Below are 24,112 nucleotides of genomic sequence, written 5' to 3'. Positions count from 1 at the left end.
TGTGGTCTTCAATTTAGATGAGAGCATTGTAAAAACTCTCTTTGAGCATGTGAGAACAGCCAGCTGTACAATGTTATCCTGCTATTAACCCCAAGTTAAGAAGGAAAGGACTGAAATGAGGGCAGAGACTTATTGAGGTACCTAGTAAGGAAGAAAGCAGTAAAAAAAAAAAAAAAAAAAAAAAAAAAAAAAAAAAAAAAATTATTGCAGTACTTTTCAATCTGTTCCTCAGTATCAGCTGTTTTCTGTGTAGCTTGTATTGCATCACCTTTCCCCGTCACACTGAGGTCACACTTCAGGTACCCTTTGGCTCCTGTCCTAATGTCAGCAGGGTCTGTGAGAAGTGCCCACTTGTCACAAAACTGATGACCTGTAAGAAGGACAAACTTAAACACCCAAATAGAGGATATAAAAACATGCAAGTGTTTTCCTCTTCACTCACAGAAAAGGTACATCAAACAATGTTTGTGCTGTCAGGAGGATTGTGCTGAAATGTACTTGTTTACCAGACACCTCTAGAGGGTCCAAAATATTTTGTGATCAAAAAGGCAAGCAAAGGATTCATCCAGAGCTTGTCAGAAACAAGCTCATTTTCATCACTGTTTACTGAGATCAATGACTAAAGATCAGATTTCAGCAGCTGAACTAAGGCTGAGTCCTTATGAGGAAAGGCCACCTCTTTGATGAGAACTGTCTGAAGATCTCAGAACTCCAGCAGCAAAACCCTTGCTGGGTGCTGTGGCCACTGTAACGTTGGCAGACAGCTGAGAAAGGGAAGGAGAGTGGACAGCCATAAGAAGAAGAAGAATGAACCAGAAGCACGTTCAGCTCCATCTTTCAAGGGGGAAAATGTACAAGGCAATTCACCAACAGCCCTTGCTGTAACCCTGTTTCAACAACCCCATCAAGAAAGGTCCTAAGAGCTCATGTTAAGTCATTGGACGTCACCTTGGGTGGGTAAAGGAGTGGGAAGGAGAAACCACAGAGTACCAGGGATATGAGCTCAAGATCAACCCTCAGACACCACCCTCCTGTTAAAGTGTGAGTAGGAGATATGGACAGAATTCAAGACTAACACAGCCTGAGCATGGACGTAGACTGCTGATTTCAGATAGGCCATTCCTCTCTGACTCTTACAGGAACCCTGCAGAGAGGGTGGTCCAAATGACTCTACACTCTTGCTATAACTGTGTCACATCTACAGCAAGTGGCCTAAATATGTTCTTTCCCAAAGACAAAGAGACCATGTCCTTGAGTAATTATGGAAGAGAAAAAAGTATATGTTTCGTGGATGGTTTTAAAAACACCAAAAGAGAGGTAGGTGATCTTTTCTTAGGTTCCAATGTCAGAAAGCACTGAACAGCTCTGAAGATGACAAGTGGACCCATGGTCACCTCTTTGTCATCTTCTCTCTCCTGTTACGGTCTGCTTCTCCTCTTGTCTTGTGCTCTCCTCATCATTCCTTCCACTCTCCATCCTGGTCTCCCTCCCTCTGCTCCTTCTACCCCAACACAGGTGAAAGAGCTTTGGATGCTCTGTAACAAATGAATGAAGTTGGGTTTTGTGGAGTATTCAGCTGCCCACTCTGACCACTTAAAGAAATGCCATCCTTGAAAAGTGCTACCCACCAATGGGCAGATTGCCAAGGTGTTTTCAGTGTTGAACTTCTTTCCAACAGTTTGGCTGGTACGCTGCTATCCAAATAGGAAAACAACTCTCCCAAAAGCTTTAAGTTGGTATAAACCACAACCATCTGAGTGGAAAAGCAGCACATCTCTGTCTCCTCCCCTTCCCTGCCTCAAATCTCTCTTAGCAGACAAAAAGGGCAGAAAATGCACCACTTACCTGGCTGAATGTACACCGTCCCCAGGTCCACTTTAAAGGAGCCTATCAGCACACTCCCAATCAGTTTATTGTGCATAACCTGTTAGAAAAAGCTGATTAAAGAATGTCACTACCTCTCTTCCCAGTCAACCTAAGAAAGAGAATCCTAAGATCACATTTGGTTCAGGGGCAAACATCCAGCCCTACCCAAAACTGGAGGCACATAGCCACAGCAGATACAGCAAGTATTTGAAATATGTTTTTGACCCAACACTGTGCCAGTTTAGAAAACAATATAATTGCATCTGGGTGGAATCGCACAGGTTCATCCCAGGTCCCTGGGATATAGAGAGCAGGAATTAGATCGATGCTCCTTCAGAGCAGGTGCAGTTATATTACTTATCCTGGCAGTTTTAACTAAATCATAATGAATATAAACACATGGGACATACTGGTTTCACACTAGGCTGCAGAAATCCTATCACTTTCTGTGCAATAGATGAATTGCCATAAAAACTGAGTGCGCTTGAAGGAGAAAGAATGTGTTTCTTGGTAACATTTTAATGTACACATAAACCAAGAGATTCAATTCTAATGTACTCCTCCACAATATTAATGAAAACAGAGAAGTGATATAGATGGATATTAGAAGGCAAGCAGGCCCCAGCAAGTCTGTCTCTGTATTCTTCCTGACAAGTGATAAATTTAATTTAATTTAATTCAAATTTAATTAATAATTTTCAATTGCCATGATTCCCAGACCTTTGTATTTCTGTGTCTCGTTTTCAAATACTTGCGTATGGTTCACTTTACAGACAAGGCAGAGGCTTCTTCTAAGGGAAGATTTGCCCTAGAACTGTATTTCTCAAAAAATGTGTCTCATCTCGTTTCAGAATAGCTTAAAAGGTTGAAACCTATTCCTTGGTGGAAAAGCCTCTGAAAGAGGCTGAATTTTCTGAAACACCTTGCCCAAATTGCAAAGAGAAACTAAGCTCTTTTAAGTCTACAGAAGTTAAATCTATATACTGGAAGTAAACAATCAAGCCTCCAACAGCATTTCAGGAGTCTGGAATACATCACATTCTCTCTTTGGATCTACACACTGTAGATAAGAATATTTCTGGATAGGAAGACTTCTGCAATTTTGCACTGGATTGGTCATGTGACTTTATTTTCAACATTTTTCAAGAGCTGGAGACATATATTTCTAAGTAAAGATAACTGACACCTTCATCAAGATTCACCAGAAAATTCAGGAAGTTTCTAATTGCAATATAATGTTTTTCCCCATTAAGGGTCTATGGCCACTGTGACCTAAGGAGCACACTAAGCTGTCCTTGGTAATTCCTCACTTCAACACAGAAGCAGTTTCTAGAGCTGAAAAATCAACAATGGACAAAGGAGCAGTTTTATTTTATTATTAAGCTGAAAAAATTAAACAACCTTCATGTGGAAGAGGAGTTAGTGTGAAGTTAGTGCTTCAAGCACAATTACTGCTTTTCCTCAATCCCTGGTGCTGTCAGGTCCAATCATAGCACTGGACCCTCCCTTCTAAAAGGTTGGATGAGAGCACACACAGGGTTGGGAAGAAGCCTTGAAATCTGTTGGGCTTCTCCCTGAAGCCAGGCAATATTATAGCTTTGGAGGAAGTACATGGGAATGCCCAAATCAACAGATCCAACTAAGATAGATTAAAGGGGGAAGAAGGTTGTAGCCTTTCTGTAGGGAAAAAAAACCCACAAGATTCTTCAAGACTCAAAAACTAGATGAGGGTATGTGGTGAGTCCAAAGTGGTGCTGCCTCATTGCTCTTTGCTCATTTGCTCTCCATGACAGCCTGTCCAGAGATCTTTAAATGTTAAATGTGTAAAACTCACTTCTCTGTCCCTGAGATTTGCTTTGTGAAATGTAAATGCCTCTGTGCCACTGAAATGATGCAGGTTTCCACTCCCTGCAGTGCATGTTGCTTTTAATGTTGAAGAAAAAACTAACTGCTTCCATCAAACACTCTACATCTTTCCTCATCCTCTTTTTTCCAAGTGTATTTTCTTCTAATGCAACAAAGCAAGTGAGCATGAAGTTTATAGCAAACACCTCTTGTCTCCTCTGAGGGGGAGCATCACATCCACACCATATCTAATTAAAGATTTTTGTCTTTTCACACTTGATTGTATATGACTGAAGGATTTTCTTCAGAATTTCTGAATGAGCACAAACATGCATAGTGTTACACTGAGGAATATTTCAGTAAGGGAGATACAGGTTTAGCACACAAGGGTCACCTTAGTTTTACTATGGCATTACTACAAGTTTGCTGAAATGTACAGGAAGATAATAATGAAGAAAAAAACCTAGTAATTAGCAGGTGCTGGGAAATTGAGTGTCTCATTTGTCTCTCAAATGCAGTGTTTGAATACAGCTAGACTAACTGCTAAACTGATGGACAAGGGCACTAATCTATTTTGTTTTCCTTGAGCTTCCATATGCAGATAAGTCCATAATGGAGGCTGCCAGCCTTTGTTTCTTCTTAAGTAAGATTCATACTAAGCAAGTGCTGTGAAACTTTCCATCCCTCAGGGTTTCCTTCACTCCCAGCACACATATTTCCTCTCTTTGTTTCTATTCCCCTAATAGATTGCATTCTCCAAAACTATGTTGCAAGGTAATGCCCAAGGTTAGTTCATTGCTGCTACTTAGCTTTTTCCTAAAGTCATTTTTACCTAGAATACCTTTAATTTCTTAGTGTTGCACCTTCACCAGCTATAAATAAAATAAGTTTGCTGAGCTTGATGAAACTGTGCAGATATACAGCAGGTAATGGTAACATGTTTTCCCACACCCCCATTGCAGTCAGAAGAAAGCTGGCACTTTCCCCTCCACCACTGGATATATGGAATCTTTATCAAAATAATGTGAGATTGGAAAGACTGACCATATCTCAGAGAAAAATAACTGTACAACCCCAACAGCATCAGCAGCACACAGGACCTGGTGCCTTGGCAGTGTGCTGATACAGGAACCATGTCTGAAACGCCTATGGGGCCACAGGATGTGATATGTCACAGCAGTGAGGTGATATCTACTCCCATGCCATTGTCAGCCTGTAGTAAATTCTGTCCTCACAGATGAGATCAGATCTACAGATACCTTATGTAGGTATGAACTTCATACATTTGAGCTGTGAGTGTGATACAGTGGATGTTAACGGAACTTTAGGATTCCAACTGTCAGTTTACTCCCAGCATTGAAAACCTAGTTGTCCAGTTGTCCATGTGTAAACAAATACATTTTATTCTGTTGCTGGGAAAAGTCACTCTATTAGCAGCTCAGGAAAGGAAGTAGACAGTGATGTGTCCTATAGCTCCTGAGCTCTGCTTGCTTCTGTCAAGCTCAACCAGCATAGATCTTTTCCTGGTGTACATTATTAAAAAAGATAAAGCACTTCAGAGAAAAAAACTTTTCCTGGAGCAACAATACACTGTTTATTTGCCAGAGAAATCTCTGACAAAATGGATGGACTTTTAGCCAAAAAAAAGGGTTCATGAAGGGCACCGCTGTTGAAGTTTCCAAATAATACAGCACTGTCCAGAGTCTCATGAGATCTCTAACTCCTTAGCAGCTTTGCTACATGTGGTGATGAGTTTTGGACAAGATAATTAACATGGCTCCATAGACTGGGCCTTCCAATCTGCACAGCATTATCTAATGTCCAAGCCCAAGAGCATGTGTGTCTTCCATCAGGACTGTTCTGAGATGTCACAGAAACATAGAATCATTTATGCTGGAAAAGATCTTTAAGATGGAGCCCAATCATTAACCCAGCATTGCCAAGTCCACCACTAAACCATGCTACATCCACATGCCTTTTAAATCCCTCTGGGGATGGTGATTCCACCACCTCTCTGGGCAGTCTATTCCAATGTCTGTCTACCCTTTCAGTGAAGAAATTTTTCGTAACAGCCAGTCTAAATTTCTCCTGGTCCAATTTGAGGCCATTTCCTCTTGTCCTGTCTCTTGTTATGTGGGAGAAGAGACCAAGCCACAACTGTCTCTAACCTTGTTTCAGGTATTTGTAGAGAGCAATAAGGTCTCCCTACAGTTTTGCTGTGACTTGCAGTGAGCAGTGGAAGGAGCACTGACTCTTGGAGAGCACTCCCATGCTAATAGCAACCAACTAGTGACGCTCCCAGACAGCCCGAGAGCCCCTGCTGAGGAAAAGTGTCTGCATTAGTTTAGTTTCATTTAGTTAGAAACAGTTGTATCTGAGGAACTGATGTAAACAATAAGTTTCAACTCAGTCACTTGAATCAAGTGGCAGGTTGAAAATTAGATGGATGAAGACAGTGAGGAGAAGAGAGAGCTAAGCTGAATTTTCTCATTCTACCTTGAAGTTTGCCACACCAGCAATGAGTGTCCCTGAAAATGCGGACTAAATCTTCCCTTTGGGTATGTTCCTTCAAATCTCTGCCAGCAGACTCCTCTTCCTTATCCTCTCCTCTGTCCTCTTTCCTATACTTCATGGTGACTTTCTAGCACTCTTGGTACCTAAAATTATTTATTTTTAACTACATTAAGAATCATTTAGAGTTGAAGTGACACAAAAACAATGACCTTTACTTACTGTGCTAAGCTTTCCTAGGTACTTACAGAGATGTTGATTATTTTGTCAAACAGCAACACCTGCGGTCCAACGAAATCGAACACGAAATACTGTGGGAAGAGGGGACAGCAGATAAGAACCATCCCTGGGCAGGTAGCCAGCACTGTCAGCTGCATGGCTCAGCATTTTGTGTTACTGCACAGAGCCTCAGTGAGATGCTGGGGGTGCAGGGGGGCAGTGGTGGACAAAGCAAAATTCTTTCCTTGCCCCTGACATGTTTCTGCCATGGCCCAGACTTGTTTTCTACTCTATTCCTTGCATGGCTGCACAAGACTTGCTTCACAAATGCCCATGGGCCTCAGTCTGCATCAAAAGGTATTGTCAGACAGGAGGTACAAGGAAACCCAAAGGACTTGTTGGTTTTGGGGATTGTTTTTGTGTCATTTGTTACCAGTTGGAACAAACATATGTCAAGGAAAGGCTGAAACCATGAAATAGTAGAAAAGGCATGGAAGTATGGGGGGGGGTGCAGTACAGACAAAGTTCCTAAATGGATGATTTAAAAAACTGCAGCAGCAGTGACAGTAAAGCAGAACATGCAGGAGAGGGTGGGGAACAGGTTGGACAGACCTTGAGAAGAGAAAGACCAAACAGATCTAAAACCCAAGGGAGCTATTGCTGGTGCTTTGTCTCCTGGAGAGACCTCCCTGCTCAGACATGGAAAAGCTATAAACTTAATTCATCCCCTTATGAGCTACCAAATGGCAGAGTCCACCCAGAACCATTGAAGAAAGTGTCTTCTTTAAGAGAAAGCACCTACTTCATTGTAGAAAGGGGCATTTGTGCCTTCCTTTACTGTTGTTTGCTTCTTCTCATCACCTATCTCGATGATCACCACAGGGTCGATGTTCTCGCCCACCAGCTGCCTGGCCTCGATGATGGTGATGGCAATCTGTGGGGCACAAGGACACCATGGACACTCCTGGGCTCAGGTCCAGCCTACCTAGGGAATTCACAGTCACGTAAGTGCTGTCATCCCCTGCTCACCTGGTAGTTCTGGGATTTCATCTCCTCTTCATGAATTCTGGTCACCAGCTTTGCCCTGTTCAAATGACAGAAGTCATTAGACATCTCTAGGCAAGAGCTGGTACTTGGACACATTGGAAAGACTTCTTAACAGTAAACAAGTATTATTTATGGCAGACAGCTTTGTTGTGAACTGTTAGGCTTGATTTCATCAGGAGAGACCATCTCTGTCCATCTCATATACTTTTTGAAAGGGAAATGTTTTGCATTCACACAAACCAGTGCAGCTACCTATCATGGCAAGGATTTCACTTGTTGATCCCATCAAGCTTGACTCAATTCCTCCCCAGACTGCATTCCTCTCCTGTTTGAAAACCACAGCTACAAAGCTCTTTGCTATAGAGATCACTGCTCCCTTTGGCTTGTTTTGTTTAGCAGAGCTCCTTAACACAGTTGAGGCACACTCAGGATCCACTTCAACCTCTCCCTGCACTGGATAGCATCTTGTGATATCACTGAGTGACAAATAGCATCTGGTGGTATCACTGAGCTGACAAATGCATTCCACTCTGTCATGTGGGAGAGCAGGAGTGAAGGGATCACTGCTATCAGCAATGGGATTTTCTGTCAGATGTTTTGTTCAAGGGTAATGCTCTTCCCCAGAAGGGCAGAAGAGATGTTTAGGGGGATGTTAGATAAGATACATGAAGGAGCACCTTTTCCTATTTGGGTTTAAGGATCCAAAAGCAGTGGACAGAGCATCACTGTTCATTAGGTCTTCCTCTACCTCTTCCTGTCTTCCAAGAGTGTCGTGCAGAAAATTTGCAATCTCATCATGATTACCTGATGAAGAAAACAGACAAGGAAGTAAAACCCACGTCTGATTTCTAGTAGCAAAAAGCTCACTTGGAGAAGAGCAGTGAATTTATCATCATGAACTGAATATTTTATTTATTTGGGTGTCCCAGTTAGAGACACTTTTGTGGTCTGTATCGAGGAGCATTGATAACAGCAGCAATTCCCCTCCTGTGCAAAACCATTTCCCATATCTATGTGGCTGTAGTCACTCTGCTCACCCTGTGTGCACTCACAACAGGCACATACACACTACTGAGTCAAGCTGCCAGCTTTATTGAGCCAGCCCATCCAGCCATCACAGCCTATGCAGGTTGTGTATTTACGGTTTCTAAAAGAAGCAGAACTTTGGGAGGAATTACACACTTGTAGTAAATTATCTACCTGTAAAGTAGAAAAAAAAACTCAAAAATGTGCCATCTCTCTATGGTAAGAGGCAGGCTGACATTTTTAGTTTACTGTACCAGATAGAGCAGTATGAACTCACAGAATCTGAATGTGAACTTCATGAAACAGTTAATATAAAAAGAATTAGCTGACTGTTTATTTGGGAGTGATAAAGAGTTTACTGCCTGTTTTATCAACGCTAAACCTTGAGACACAATTCAAATGAGTTCACATGAAATCAGATCTAATATAATCCCCCACCACCTGCTCATCCCTGTTGAAATATTGATTTATGAGGCTTACCTAATGCATCTTTGTTTGCAATAGTCAGCCCTTTCTCGCCTTTTTTCTTTTTCTTCAGCTTCATGCCAGCAAACAGCCCTTTTCTGAAAAAGTAAAGAAAATTGATCAGTGCAGTATTTTCAAACCTTTCTCTGTACTGGATTCTAATTTAACTCCAGGAGTTGTTAAGAGGGAGTTTTGATTTCCAAGCAAGATCATTATATTCTGTATTTCCTTTTATCGACAGCAAACAAGAGAAAGCTCTGACTTTTTGCTTCATCTAATGTAGTTTCTTTTTAAAATTTGGCCATGTAAAGGCAAACATAATGTGACAAGAACCAAAACTTCTGTTCAAACCAAGACGGCAGATGCAAAGAAAGGAAATCAAAGATAAGTTTCCAACCTACTGACTTCCCACACATGTAGCTCATTCCTTATGCCTGTGACAAGACCAGAGATAAAAGGCAGATTAGAGGATGCAGAACAAAAGCAGTTTTCCACTGAATTGAGATAAAGTCATTTGTGTAAATACCTTGGTCAGGACACCCACTACACCCACTGTATCAGTGGCACATACACCACATAATTTAGGTAGTTCTCACTCCTCTTCAGCAGCAAAGCAATGAACAAGCCTGAACAAGCTGTGTTAGAGAAGTGTTTCTGCCTAGCATCAGTTCTTCCAAGAAAATAAATATGCCACATGTTTCAGAGGGAGAAACAATCCATGCTGCTTGAGAATTTTTTGCTATTAACAGTACTGACAAACAAACCAGTGGTGAGAGGTAAACGCAAAGGATTTCATATAACAGCAGCATTTTTCAGGTTCTTTGTTGGCCACAAGCATGCAGTGACAAATATTCAGCAAATTTTCTTCCCCCTGTTATCAGAGGATTTATTTGCTTAAATTATTGTAGGTATAAAAATTTACCTGCATAAGCACACAGTCCAACTAGCCAAAACCAGCAGGCACCTGCAAGCTGAGTAAATCTGATAGTGACCAGTGCTCAAACATCTGAAATCATCTGCAAACTCAAGCTGTGGATGAAAAGATACTGCAAACTGGAAAGGGAAGTTGGTTATGTTTAAAGGTTGTATTCAGAGCAAGCAAATTAAGTTTACTGGCCAGCCCAAGAGGAATGTCAGCAATGTAGGGTACAACAGCAGAAAATGTACGACTTCTTTCTGCCAAAGAATCCTAAAATCTGGTCAGTATGAGTGGAAATGTAGCACCCAGACAAATACAGGCCTCAAGCAAAACAGTCAGAGGGTGACTGCAGCAAATGGCCATTAATAAAGCCAGATGTGTTCACTGGGCTGTCTTCCATGATTCTTATGTTTACATAACACTTGAAACTGCTTAAAGACAGAGCTGCAGAAGGTGCCATAAGGGAAACAGAAAGAGAACTAGCCAGGCTTTGGATAACTGCATGGTGCCAAGAGCAAAATCCATCTTTGAAGTAAACCAGATTTCAGTCTCAGCTTTTCAGTCTGTCAGAGGTTTGGGCACAAATGACATCAGGCTGCATCTGAGCTCTTCTGCACCCCTGACCCCAGAGGTTAGCCAAGATAACCATGCAGAGATGTGTCCCTCAACAGCAGCAAAGAGGCAGCAAGCACAGGTCACTTGCAAGGCTCAGCTATGGGAATGAAGAGCGTGGGTTTGTTCAGCAGGAGAGCAGGGTGATGTTCCCTGTACATGGGATTTGCCAGAGAGAATCTAAGAGTCTAAGCTAAGTAAATTAAGTCTTCAGGGAACTGAATGAATCAATCCTTCACAACAGGCTCCATCACTTTGGTATGTAAACTACTTGTCAGCCAGTGTCAGTGTACACATCCTAATACTGTGCACATGGGTAACATCCACACTGCTTAATATAACTAGTTAGGCTTCCTGAAAGTGTTCTGTGGATATGCTTGTTGTCATAGACAGTTTGTTCTCATGGAAGGAATAAAAAAAAGTAAACTTTTTTCAGATTTCCACAAAATGTTTTTCCCTGCAGTTTTGACATTAATTCAATCAACTGCTGAAAATTTGAAAATTATTCTACCCCTTCTTCCTCAAGATAGTGTAAATTTTAACAAGAGAAAGTTTGGATCTTCTATGCAATTATACCAGATTTGAGAATGACCCCAAAGTTATCCATACCCATCTGTATCCCTAAGCCAGGCATAAAACTTTGTGCCACCTCCAGGTAAACCCCAAAGATATTGTAAGGAAATGTCTCCTGTGTTCCCCCAGGACCTCCTGGCTATCAGTGAGGCATAAACATGGGAAATCAGGAGAGACTTGGGGTGCAGAAAAACTCATTCACCTGTCATGAACGTGTGGGGAGGCTGGAGGTTGTTTGTGTTGAGGTATTACTCACAAACTTAAGTGAAGATTTAACCCCCACATGCTACATAATGCACAAGTAGAGGTTTTGCTCCTTACTGGATCCTACAAGCTAATTTGAGATAGAATAAAGCAATTTCATGCCCAAAGAGAAGGCAGATGAAAGAATTCTTACAAAGAGGTTTCCTGTTTTAAGTGCTTTGATTAGAAGCAATTAAAAATCAGCCATCTTAGCTAATCAAGAACATTCCTTAGTTCAAAGAAGACCAAGTGTCCCAGGTCCTTTCACATGGGGTTTGTAAAAAAATCTGAAGTTTGGGGAACTTTTTCTTTTCTGCATATGCACAGTACAATGTAGACCTTAGTTTATGACTGTGATTCATTGAGGTTTCCCTGATATAAATAGTAAATAAGAGTGAGACATCAACCATACCACAGCATTTGCCTATACTCAGATCATGTTGAATTTGCACTTCTGTAAACACAACTGTTCATTTCCTGTTATCAGTGCCACAGGTCCACTGGGTCTCTGAATTAATTTTCATACCTTGAAAAAGAGACTCACAGATTTCATTCTCCTCTTGTCAAGGTTCATCCATGGCAGCCTCCAGCTCTCAAAAAATTGCTTTCATGTTCTTCCTTTTCATCTAAGCTGTCCCATCATCACAGAGGCTTTATGATCAGTTCTTGCACAGCATAATGTTCTCTTAGATATCCAATAATTGCAATTTGTAGTCTAATTTAAAGGAAAGTTGGCAAAAAAATCTGCTTCAGAGTTGTCAGCAGGAGAGTTCAAATGACCTTACTAATACTGAACCTCAGAGTTTCTCCACATTGTTTAAACTTAGTATTTTCTTGCAGCAAAATCTTTGAGAAGTCTGTTTGCTTGAAGAGTTGACTTAAGAGGAGACTGGCTTCCTGCTGTGGGAATGGTTACAAGCCATCCAGAGACAAACAGGCACTTCTGGGGTGCAGGCTATCTACCTCACTCTAGGCACTCACTGTGGGATGGCAGAAAATATTTCTCCATCACTTATGAAGCTGGAAGAATAAACTGAGCCATCTAAACACAGGCATGTGTAGCTTGAGGAGGGACCTTCTGTTCCCTTCCTCAGAGCCCCCTCTCCATGCAGTTTTCCAGAACTCAGTCAAGCAAAACCCAGGCTTGGGCTTAGCTACATTAAACCAAGATATTTGCCAAGTTCCATTTCTGTAACCTTGGGATGCCCTTCCCTTGTGCTGGTGTGTGAGCTGTGCTCCTGGTGGGCAGAGAGGAATGAAACCAGGGAGTGGGATCTGCACACACAGAGGACAGACACAGATACAAAGCCTGTTTTATCCAGCACAAATCCCAAGACCCTCCAGCTCTCACATGGACAGGTTGAGTGAGCTGCCAGCTGAGTGAGCTGCCAGTGCTCTTGGCAGCAGAAAATCCTTATTGGAGCAGCTGCCCTGCTTTTTCCCCCAAGTCCCTTCCTCCTTGGAAGAAGAAATCTCAGCAAACCTTTTGGAACCATCAAAAGGATTTAGTTCAGGGATAATGGTTTGTGCACCTCATCTCTGAGCCAGCTCCAGTGCCTCAAGATTGTAAGCCATGGGTACAGTGATTGCCTTGGCTGGGGAAGCAGAAACTGAAAAGAGAGGAAAAAAAACCCCTTCTGCCTTCCTACATATGAACATAAAATTTGATAGGTAGGTTTTTATCTCTAGATTTTGTTATTTGCATTTTTTAAGATGTCTTGGTAGGGTTATTATTCAGCTCCTTAAAATTCCACTTCTTTCAATGTAAGTTCATTTTCCAGAGTCTTTCAGTAGATCAAACAGTACTGCACTAGCTGAATGAGCTATCTACAGATGAGTAGTTCTAATTTCCATTAAATAAACACAAGATCTCTAAGTTATAAAAATGTTACTTCTTTTCATTTCAAATGAAAAAAAAAAAAAAAAAAACCAAAAAAACCACCAAAAAAAAACCCAAAAAAACCCCCAAAAAAACCAAACAAATCTGCAATGTAGGAATTACTCTTGGCTCATTTTAACGCTCCCACAAATATGTACTAATCAAGAAAATTATCTCATACCTTAAATCTCTTTTTCCAAAGAATAAAATATAATTACAATACAAAGATGTGGCTTCAAAATGAAAAGTCTACTAAATCTAAAACAGCCACATAAGCACAGTTGGTTAATCACAACCATTTTTTATTAAGACACTATGTCATTTGTGATAATAAGTGAAGTCCCAGAGAAGAAATTTATTGCACTACATTTAATTATCAAGGAGGGATAAATAAAATAAATTCTGTGATCTTGGGCATATGGAAAGCAAAAAAATCTTAATGAGTGGTTAAAATGTATTCATTTCATGCCTTCTTTTCTCAGGATTATAGAAGTTGAGGGAAGATTTCACCAATTTAGTAATTTAATTTACTCTGTTTCCCAGTGTAGGGTTGCTTTGTTCAGTATACTGTCAAATCCTACATCCTGCTTCAGCAAAGAACCTCCCTTTATCCCCAGGTTCATAATTTCTGATGTGGTTCTTTCAAAGCTTGGAGCTTTTATGAGCTGTCTTAACTTGTTTACACTTTTCCTGATTTCCCCCTGGTTCTGCTGTTTTGACAGGTCCAAGGATTTGCAATAGGAAAGCTTCAGCTCTTCAAGAAGGTGAATACAGAATCCTGTATGACAAGCTGCAATTTAAAAAACAGCTGTGGCAGCCACAGGTATCAGTTCTGAATCTTGGGGTTTTTCATATCTATGTGACACTGTGACTTTACATGTCTTGTCTCAACTATTAATATCTCCTCCATAAGAAAACAAAATTGCAAGTTGACAATACAGTGGTCAGGATTAGTTACACGCTGGCTCTGTGCATTCAAGAACAGCCTATAAAATAGCTATTCAGGAGAAATTCTGCTGTCTTTGTGGATATTTCTGTGTAAAACTTCTCTTTCTTGCGCTGCAGCAGTCAAAGCCTGAAATCAGCCACTAGAAAGCATAAGAAATTAAATAAAAATATGGCAGGGAACATCTTATGCCACTAAATTACTGCATTTTGGCTACAGCTTGCTGCTTTGTCTTCCAATCTCAAAAGGAACCTAAAATTCAGCAATGCAGAGAAAACACTGTGAAGTGTGATCAAAAGAGGGTCCTGGCAGTCTATTTAGCCTAAGAAAGAGATGATAGCTTGAGCTTTTCAGGTGGTGCAGTGAGGTAAAAATAATGAAGCATATGTGAGAAATTCTGAACTGGCTACCAAACACTAGAAGATGGTCCCAGAATCATCCCTGGTGGTCTTGAATTAGCAGCTCAGTGTGCAGCATCAGTTAAAAACATCCACACTGTGCTGGGTGTTGTCAGAACAGGTGTCAGAAAGAAGGGAGTGAGTGTCAGTTTGCCTCTAAAGCCCTGGTGAACCTACACAGGGTCATTACACAGGATCGCAGAATAAATCAGTTTAACATCTCACATTCTGGGTGCAGCTTTGGTCTCCATATCTCAAATAAGGCAACAGAGTTAGAGAAGGCACAGAAAAAAGGTGGGAAAAGTCAGTTTACGATAGACTGAAACAGCTGTAACTCTTCATTTGGAGAGGAGATGACTGAGTCAGAATAGGATGAAATTTTATAAATTTCAGCTGGCAAATAGGGTGAAAGCAGAGCTGCTTCTTACACAGCATAACACACAACACTAGAATGAGGATGCACTTGATGAAACAAGACTGAAAATACTAAAAGGACTGGATGGGGATGTACCCATTAACGCTCATGATAATGCATGGCTGGGTCACCTGGCATGGATTTGAATCAGGTATGGGTTGATTATTGTGTTTCTGTCTGAATGATCAAAGCATATAGCACAAGCTTTAGCCAAAATTATACCTAATCCAGCCTGATAGTGAAAAAATGAATCCATTCTTGGAGCACACTTGAGCAGGAAGGTGAATTCCCAATTATCACAGTCCCATGTGATCACCATGTCTTTGAGAGGCATCTGGGTTTACTAAATTGTTTAACCACACCTGAAGTGTTCTTTGGAAGTGAGCTATAAAATAATGAGTGACATGGAAAGAGGGATAGAAAAGGAGTGTCTCAGTTTCACTCCCCAGGCCACAAAACCACAGTGCTCAATGACATTATCAGGCAACAATTTTAAAACAAATGAGGGTGTGAACAAATGGGGATTTCTTCAGTGAGACATATATATCACACATGGCAAAGAAGAGAATTGAGTTAGAGAATTCAAGGAGATTTCAGGCACATTTATGGAGTTTGTGGACAGAGGGTCTAATATGCATCCAGCTCATAAACTTTCTAAATCTATGAAACTGCTGAGGGCCTTGCTCACACCAGTAAGCAAGTTTTTTTCACAATCTATACTTCCAATTATTCACCTTTGGCCCTTCTTGGCAGGCAGAAACTGGTTTGGCACAGTCGCTTCCACGTTTTTCATTTAAAAAAATTATTTCCCTAGATGCAGAAGAAATACCAGGTCTACTGATATGCACTCTGAGCAACCTATAATTTGAACTTTTGAACTGTGCACAGTTCTGCCACAAATGATCTAAAACTCCAAGCTCTGAGAAGGCTTCAGGAAGAGCAGCAACACAGCAAGGTATCTCTGCAAACACCGGCCATCTACCCTGGCACATTCAACCTCAGCTCTTCCAAACCCTGGCCCTCCTGCAGAAAACCAATGACTTTTTATTGACATTTAGCATCCTTATGCATCACGAGTCATGACAACAAGGAAGCTACATCCTGAACAGATGCAAATTATTGGTCATATTCAACAACATTTCTCATGTCAATACACAAGACCTGGGTAACAGATCTACTAAATACTAACACAGGCCTGCAAAATAAAGAATGCAGGTGTAGAATGTAGAGTTGTAGAATGTAGAATGCAGAGACGTCCTTTCTTTTGTTCCTGCACCTCTTAGAGTTCTTAATTCCCTCTACAGGGATCTTGACCACTCACTTGCTGAACTGTGAAAGACTTCCCATGACTTTGTGCAGTTAGAAATTATTAAAGACAGCACAAGGCATTACAGACTAGATCTTACCAAGAACAATAATCACACCCCCCAGGAGCAGCTAAAACAAGCATTAAAGGACTTGTTGATTTCCTTCAAGAAAAAGTCTTTAGTTATAATTAGCTGGATTTAATTTAAACCTTGGAAGAATTTCCTGAGGGTATTAAACATACCTGTGGGCCTGAGGTACCACTGTTGAGGGCTCCATCCTGCTGTTTTTCTTTCAGTCTCTACCTTTTACATTGTGAACAGGCTTTCCAAGCTTATAGAACCCATTAGGCTGGAAAAGACCTCCAAGACCATCAAGTCCAATCATTAACCTGAGACTGCCAAGTTCACCACTAAACCATGTCCCTGAGTGCCACATCTACAAGTTTTTAAATACCTCCAGGGATGGTGACTCAGCCACTTCCCTGGGCAGCCTGTTTCATTGCTTGATAACCCTTTCAGTGAAGAAATTTTTTTAAAATATCCAATCTAAAACCTCCCTGATCACATTTGAGGCTGTGTCCTCTTGTTCTATTTGCATTTAAGTTTGCTTCTTGCTGGTAGCAAATGTGGTGCCTCAGTCAATCTGGTAAACACTGAACAAGAACAAAGACTTATCTCAGTGCAAACATTAACTCCTCTTCCTCTGCAGAGATCTGCAGGAGCCAGTCTGTTGTGGAAGCCATGCACTGCTCTTGAACAACAGCCCCGAGGTAAAAGGCCACCAGGCTTACCACACCCACCAAGACACCTAGAAAAGCTTAGATTTCAGACAGTCTTAGTAACCACTCTTTGAAAAATAGGCCTATCTAAAGTATTCTTGTATTTGCATTCATTTCTTTTTTAATAAGGACATAATTTATTTTTCTCTTTTCTTTTTCCACCCATATCTCGCCTAACTTCTCTCTATTGCAGCTCAATGTACAAGGCTCTGGATTGTGGTTCCCCCTTCTACTCCTCTAACCTCCCCAGTTCTAAGGCTTAATATCTGTTATTCTTAGTTAATAAACCATCATATTAGTCACAGTTCTTGTCTCCAGTCTTGTAAGTACATCTACTTCCTTGACATTTCCTCTTGGACATACTTCAGCCCTTGCTGAGAACAAATTACAGAGGCACAAGATCGCTTTTGTTCTGCACTTCTCAAAGACAATTTTCACATTGTTCTTAACCTTGTCTGATGGCAGCTGGCCTTTATAGAGGACACTATATTACTGTGAGGCAAACATCTCGTTAAGGACACCTTTTGAATGAGGTATTTGAACCCCAGCAGGAGGATTCATTATTCGCAAAATACACACTTAAGATCCCTGCAGTGATGAAGCACCTGTACCACGTGAGGTATCAGTAATTTTTCTGGAGTGAAAAATGCAGAGAAATTAAACTACAATAGGCAGCTTAACCCAAATGGTCAACAAGGGTCAAAATTCTCTATCCTTTTGTTTCTTTCAGTGGAATCTGGGCAGATGGCTACCTCTGAAGGTAAGGCTTATTTGCTCTTCTTCTGTTCAAGAAGATTCCAGCATAGCTGTCCAGAAGCTGCCCTGCCCTTCCCAGCATCCATCATACTCTTGTTTGACTTAAGTGATTGAGCACAGCTCTGCTCAAAGGAGAAATGGTAATTAAGTCAGATATCTCATATGCTCCTGTATCTTTAGAAAGCATAGGCAAAATTCCCTCTTCTCCACTGGAGCAGAAAATAAATGTTTTTGTTTTTTTTTTTTTTTTTCATTCATCCTTCTGAATTTTGCAATTAGCCCCAAGTTCTTGTGCTGGCTTTTACTGGGGATACTCTTCTTCAATTTCTTTTCTTACTTTTTTGCAGATAACAGCACACCCAGTCCAGACAGACTGGGCTGCCAGCAGAGTGGTGTGGTCTCCTGGGACACCCCACACAGCACAGCCATTCCAAAGCACTTTCACCAAAGTGAGGTTTTAAAGCACCCTGTTCCTAGATGAAATCCTAAACACCAGGTGAGGTCAGTGAGCCCTTTCATGGACTGCTAAAATTAAAACAAAAAAAAATCCCTCTTGCAGGGCTGAATTGAGAAATGATCCATGACCTCCACAGAATGGTTTCACTACCCTGTCCTAGAAATTGCAACCAAGTATGCAGAACTGCAGGAGAAAGCTGTCAGGGAGAGTCCTGGGCACCCAAGTACACTCAGTGGATGATCAGTTTTGCTCACCAACTCTGCTTACCTCTCCAGAAAGCTTCTCTGTCAGGCTGCAAGCCCCCTACACCATCCAGGTCTCAAAAAGCTTATTTTCTGACTGGGCAAAGCCTCCCATAAAACCTGAAATAATCTAATAGTATCCCCTTCGCTCAGCTGGACATGGTGGCTCTGTGTTGAGGACTCAATTAATGTTTGAGTGGCAAAAGCTGAGGCAGCTGCCCTGATCTATTATTTTTCTCCTCCTTTTCTTTTCTTTTCTTTTCTTTTCTTTTCTTTTCTTTTCTTTTCTTTTCTTTTCTTTTCTTTTCTTTTCTTTTCTTTTCTTTTCTTTTCTTTTCTTTTCTTTTCTTTTCTTTTTCTTTTCTTTTCTTTTCTTTTTCTTTTCTTCCCTTCCCTTCCCTTCCCTTCCCTTCCCTTCCCTTCCTTCCCTTCCCTTCCCTTCCCTTCCCTTCCCTTCCCTTCCCTTCCCTTCCCTTCCCTTCCTTCCCTTCCCTTCCCTTCCCTTCCCTTCCCTTCCCTCGCTTTGTTGAAGGAGAAAGTAGAGAGTAAGTTTGTCTCGACTGCTTCATTTTCTATAGGATATGTTTTCAGACTTACAAAATTTAACAGTTAAGATTCACCGTGTAAAGAGGTGTAAACCAGCCTTCAGGCCATATGGGATGCCTGCCTTGAGCTGCCAACAGGGTGGATGTAAACATGTACACTGCTCCTCAGTCTCTGTGCCTCCAGACTGGCAGGGCTGGCAAGAAATCTCACAGATTATTTTATAACTGAGCACTATAACAGCAGGGAAAGGCTGTGAGGGTGGTATCTCCTGTTCTTGTTGCTGTAAGGACCACGTTCCAGGTGCAGCCTTAGCCCATGTTTTCTGAAGTTTATGTTTCCAGAACTGCTGTGCAACAAGTAGGGCAGGAGCAGACTCCATGTGTGTATCTATACATACTCTGAAATCAAGCCATGTTTGCAGAGCACATGGTGCAATGGAGAGTCTTCTTCCAGGAACAACCCTTTCCATTTATTACTACTCACTAGAAAAGCCATGGGTGCCATGTAGAAGCTAGACATTAAACTAGTGACATCAGACCATGTGATCCTTCCTAGCTGTATGACCACAGTACTGACAATTCCATTCCTCTCACCCTTTGCTAGTGAAACTAAAAACTCTTCAAGGCTTCCTCAGAGATTCTGTGAGACTCTCTGAGACTTTCTGTGAGCATCCCCTGACCCAAACACAGTGAGGTACTGGTCTTTACCTGCCATTGTATCAAAGACAGTGAAACATGTCACCATAATAATCCTGCTGGTTGCTGTGGCACACAGTAAGTGCTGGGTGAGGGGCACCATCCCCGAGAATGGGAGAACAAGGCTTCAGGGTGGGGATAGCCAAAAGTGAAACTTTCATCAGCAGGTGATTAAGAGCATCCTATTAAAATTGGTGGAAGACAAAGGGAGCAGTTTCCAGCTGGAGTGTTCATTCAGGAGAGCAGCAGCAAAGAGCCCCACAGGAACCCTGCCTTCACCAGCTGCCCATCACAGATCACAAAACACATCACAAATCACTGCCTGAGGGGGAACACTTTCCCGAGCCTTGCCCCTTTTCTCCCCTCCCATAGTAAATCCAACCTCAGCAGTACTTGTTAAAATAATTTTTCCCCCACCATGCTCAAAGTTCAGCTTTGCATCTCCCACTGTCACCCAGCAGGAACAACCCTGCACCAGCTGTGAGCCTCAACCCACCAGCCAGGCACCACAGGACAGTAGTCTCTCTGCCTCATGGATTGCTCTGTGCCACAGGAACAGAAGGACAGAAAGTTCTGGCATGTTCATTTTATGAATCTGAGGCTGAACAGAAACTCCCTTGTATTTACAGAGTGGGTGTTTCTCTGAGCTGCCTGATAAATCAAGGTGGGGGCTGTGCCCAGTACCAAGTCATAGGATACTTGGCAACTTAGGAGCGTCAAGAAATAGAAAGCTTACATAAGGGGAGGTTTTCAATAAGTCAATATGTTAAAAAAGTGACTCAGCCCCTCTCCTGTCATAAAAAAAAGTAGACCAGAGCTGGGCTAAGTCCAGCCTCCAGTGGAAGGGCAGGGATGAGAAGAAAGTCAACATACAGAGTCTATTTCCAGTCTCATTCCTGCCATATCAATAAAGTTGTGTAGCTTTGAGTGGTCTCTTCAGTTGAGGGATTTAAAAGATTTACCTGTCCCATGGGAAGAGAGCCAGACTTCAGTGTTTTGAAAAGTTCTCTGATCAAACCATAGCATTTATAGAGATGGGCTGGTGCATCTGAGGACAAGATGGTTCCTCCCAAGTACCCCGGGCACTTAGTGATCCATATGTTTCGTGTTTGGTTTCTTAAATGGGTGCAGAATATTGTTCTCAATCATCTCTGAGACCCTGAGGGACCTGGTGCCATTTGTTCCACTGAGACAGGTGGTAGATGCCCCATCTCTACATTCAAGGACAGGCTGGGCAGTTCCCTGAGCAGCCAGATCTAGTTGAAGGTGTCCCATCCTATGGCAGGGCATTGGGAGCAGATGACCATTAAAGATCTCTTTCAACCCAAACCATTCTATGGCTCCAGATGGGACCAAACCGGGCGTGTTCCTGCCAATGCAAGCAGCGATAAACAGTCATCACTTCATTTTGTGGCAAGTCAGAGAACAAGAAGCATAAATTGTCTGCTGACAGGGAGTCCTCAAAGCATTGGAACAAGCTCTTTTGGAGAAAGTGATACTTGGTTAGGAAAAGACATTAAATAGGCTGTCCACTCAGCAGGTATAAATTGGTGTGTTCTCTCATGACTGCATAGCCCTATAAATGGGTTTTCTCTAATTTTTCAGAGAAGACTGCATATGTCAAAAACAATACAGGATCATCTAACTAATGATCCAGCTGAAAAGAAATAAAGAAATTTGATAGAGCCAAGTATAAAGAGCAGAATTTGGCTTTTGTAAGTGATGCTGCAAAGCTGGCCAAGGGCCAAGAGAAGTGCAGATATGGAAGTGGCTGTACAGGGCCATAAGAGCAAGAACATTTCCCCAATGCTTCCTACAACTTTGGGGAGCAGGTTGCAAGGTGGTTACACTGGGAGGGAGAGTCAGAACCTGCCAGCCTCTACAAGACCTGGCTGGTGTGGGACAATGCTGTTGGATTTCCCTCAGTGAGTGTATTTCTTCCTGAATATTGAACAGATGGATGCTTTGATGTAAAGGAAAATATTTCAAATTTGAGAAATATAAGTGCTTGTGGAAGTGAAGTATTACATTCAGTGTCCTGCCCAGGGGTACCTCTGTGTTCTGATACCATCCCTAACTCAATCTTTCAGCACTTGCTTTACTAAAAACTTTTCTTTCAGGGAGATAAAGACATACAAAAGAGCAGAGGAAGTGGTACTCAAGAGTCCTGTAATCCCAGCTTTGCTCAAGGCAGGTGAGCAGCTGCTGGAAGGTCTCTGTGCCCCTGCTTCCTCTTCCACCTCCCTGCTTGTACAGCAGGTGTTGCAGCGTGGCTTAGGCAGCACAAAGTGACTCAGACCCCCCTAATGCTTTTGGCTCTACTTCTGCAGTCTACTCTATCTGCAGAAATAATGAAGCATCAGTGACAAACTTAGGCTGTGCTGGTCTGCAAAAGAAACCTGCTCAGCAGCCAAGTCACAGAGCAGTCTCAGTGCCAGCTCAGCCAGGAGGGTCTCTAATCAGCCTATAGTCAGTGATGATACCTTAGTGCCCTGTGAGTGTTAAAACAAGCCTGGGGCAGGAACTGTTCCTGGCCAAGCCTTGTTCTGTGGAGCCAGGCAGACAAGCATCCCTTGCTGAGCCATTTCTCACAGGCAGTGGCTCAACCCTTCCCAGGCCATGCCAGATCTCAGTATTCAGCCCAGTCTTTGCAGCTCAGCTGTTCAATCTACCTCTTCCCAGGGGCCTTGTTATTTACAGTACTCACAATATACCTTAGTCTTTGTCTTTCCAAAGTCCATTAGCAAGATTTGTCAGCAAATTATTGTGGAGCTAGAAGAGGAGAGGAATCATAAATCCCATCTGGGTGCACTTGGCCCACAATATTATGTATGCTTTGGATGTGGTTGTTAATCCCAAGTCAGAGGTTAGTCTCTTGTCAAGGTATGAGTTAAATCACAGTGGTTTAATTCCTCTCTGTCCCTTGCATTCCTGGTTCTAGAAGGCTTCCTGGACCATGGATATGAAACACACTTAGGGCTGCCCTGTTTTGTACCAAACCCTGTCAGTGCCAACAGCAGCGCTGCGAGCTCTCACATGCTCTGATGGGGAAACAAGGCTCTGCCTTCTGCCCAGTACAGCCATCACCAAAAAATGCAGCCCACCAATATAGCCCCAAGACTGCTGTCTGGGTCATCACCCTCCAGTGGTGACATAAAATATACTGTGAATGTCAATTAAACAATGACATTTGCAAAGATGCTTCTGCTTTATCAGTAGATTGTCTGCACTGGAACATAATCATTGACATTGTGCAGAGAAGTATTAATCCCTGTAAATAAATCCTTTCTGACACAGGAACAAAGTCAGACTGTTTGCTGAGGGAAGCGCTCAACATCTCAGTTTATCTCACACACAGTGAGATTCTCTACCAAGCAGACATGAAGTTCAAACACTGCTGAGAAGGACAAGCAGGTTGGTTTCCATAAACAGAAAACTGTAAGCACAGAGCAGCTCTGAAGTCACTACACCTGGCACAGAGCTGCTTTTTTATTCCTGCCTCAGGTTGTAGCCCACCTTACCAAGACAAGTACAGACATCCAGTAGCAGGGGTACTGGTGGGCAAATGTGGAGGATAAGGAATGTACATTGCCCTCCCAGAGTTTTACCAAAAGCTACTGACAATTCCTGAGTACATAACACAGTTCTCTATTTACAAATGCCTATGTATGAGATTAAAGTTATGATTTTTGCATTGCCCACGGACTGACAACACTTTTTCACTTCCTATGTCTCTGTGATCCCACACTGCCAACATTAGATCTCTTTTCATTTTAGATCTCTTCTTCCATTATAAATCTGTTCTTATTGTCCCTTCCTCAGTTCCAGTCCAAAAAAAGTGAAAAGACCATCATTGACCAATGTAAAAGATGCTCCTAGATGAAGAGGCAAGCAGCTTGTGATTCTGACATTTCTTGAAACAGGATGCGTATCTCACTTATCTTAAAGTGCAAAGGACTCTTATTTCTGGCTCAGTGGGACTGTAAAATGCTAGAGCTTACCAGTCACATATTCCAGAATAACCTCCTGTTCTGCAAAATTTTCAAATTCATCTTCAGTATGATTTTAGAGGATTATCTTCACAACAGACATATCTTTTGAAAAGTGGATGCTGCCTTCAGCATTTCTATAGATACCAAGTTTAAAGGGAATATTTTATGGAATAGCTGCTACAGTAATTGTGTTCTGGTCCAGACAGCAATCATTTCAAGGTGACTTGATTTTCACTATGGATAGCCTGTGCCCTGCCATGCCAAATAATCTTCTTTATTCTCCAGTCCTGAACCAGTCATAAGAGAGAGAGAGAGAAAAATAACAATTGAACAATTACTTGAACAATTACTTACAGAGCATGAGGATAATTGCC

The 24,112-nt window shown here is 41.9% G+C and overlaps 1 protein-coding gene across 1 annotated transcript in view; it reads right to left on the bottom strand.

Annotated features, from left to right (window-relative positions):
* The window catches only part of FER1L6 (fer-1 like family member 6), a 66,110-nt gene extending 49,562 nt beyond the window's left edge, over window positions 1-16,548 (bottom strand). Inside the window, exons 1-8 of the mRNA XM_053947683.1 lie at window positions 16,514-16,548; window positions 8,995-9,077; window positions 8,166-8,292; window positions 7,471-7,525; window positions 7,244-7,375; window positions 6,471-6,533; window positions 1,846-1,924; window positions 214-370 (exon numbers count right to left, since the gene is read on the bottom strand). Of these exons, the coding sequence (XP_053803658.1) occupies window positions 214-370; window positions 1,846-1,924; window positions 6,471-6,533; window positions 7,244-7,375; window positions 7,471-7,525; window positions 8,166-8,292; window positions 8,995-9,077; window positions 16,514-16,548 (731 nt within the window). The remainder of the gene's footprint in view (window positions 1-213; window positions 371-1,845; window positions 1,925-6,470; window positions 6,534-7,243; window positions 7,376-7,470; window positions 7,526-8,165; window positions 8,293-8,994; window positions 9,078-16,513) is intronic.
* Between the last annotated feature and the right edge of the window lie 7,564 nt (window positions 16,549-24,112).

This window comes from Vidua chalybeata, chromosome 1, assembly GCF_026979565.1.
Source record: "Vidua chalybeata isolate OUT-0048 chromosome 1, bVidCha1 merged haplotype, whole genome shotgun sequence".
NCBI lineage: Eukaryota > Metazoa > Chordata > Aves > Passeriformes > Viduidae > Vidua > Vidua chalybeata.
Note: the sequence above shows the minus strand (reverse complement) of the source record. Positions and strands in the feature narration are given on the sequence as shown.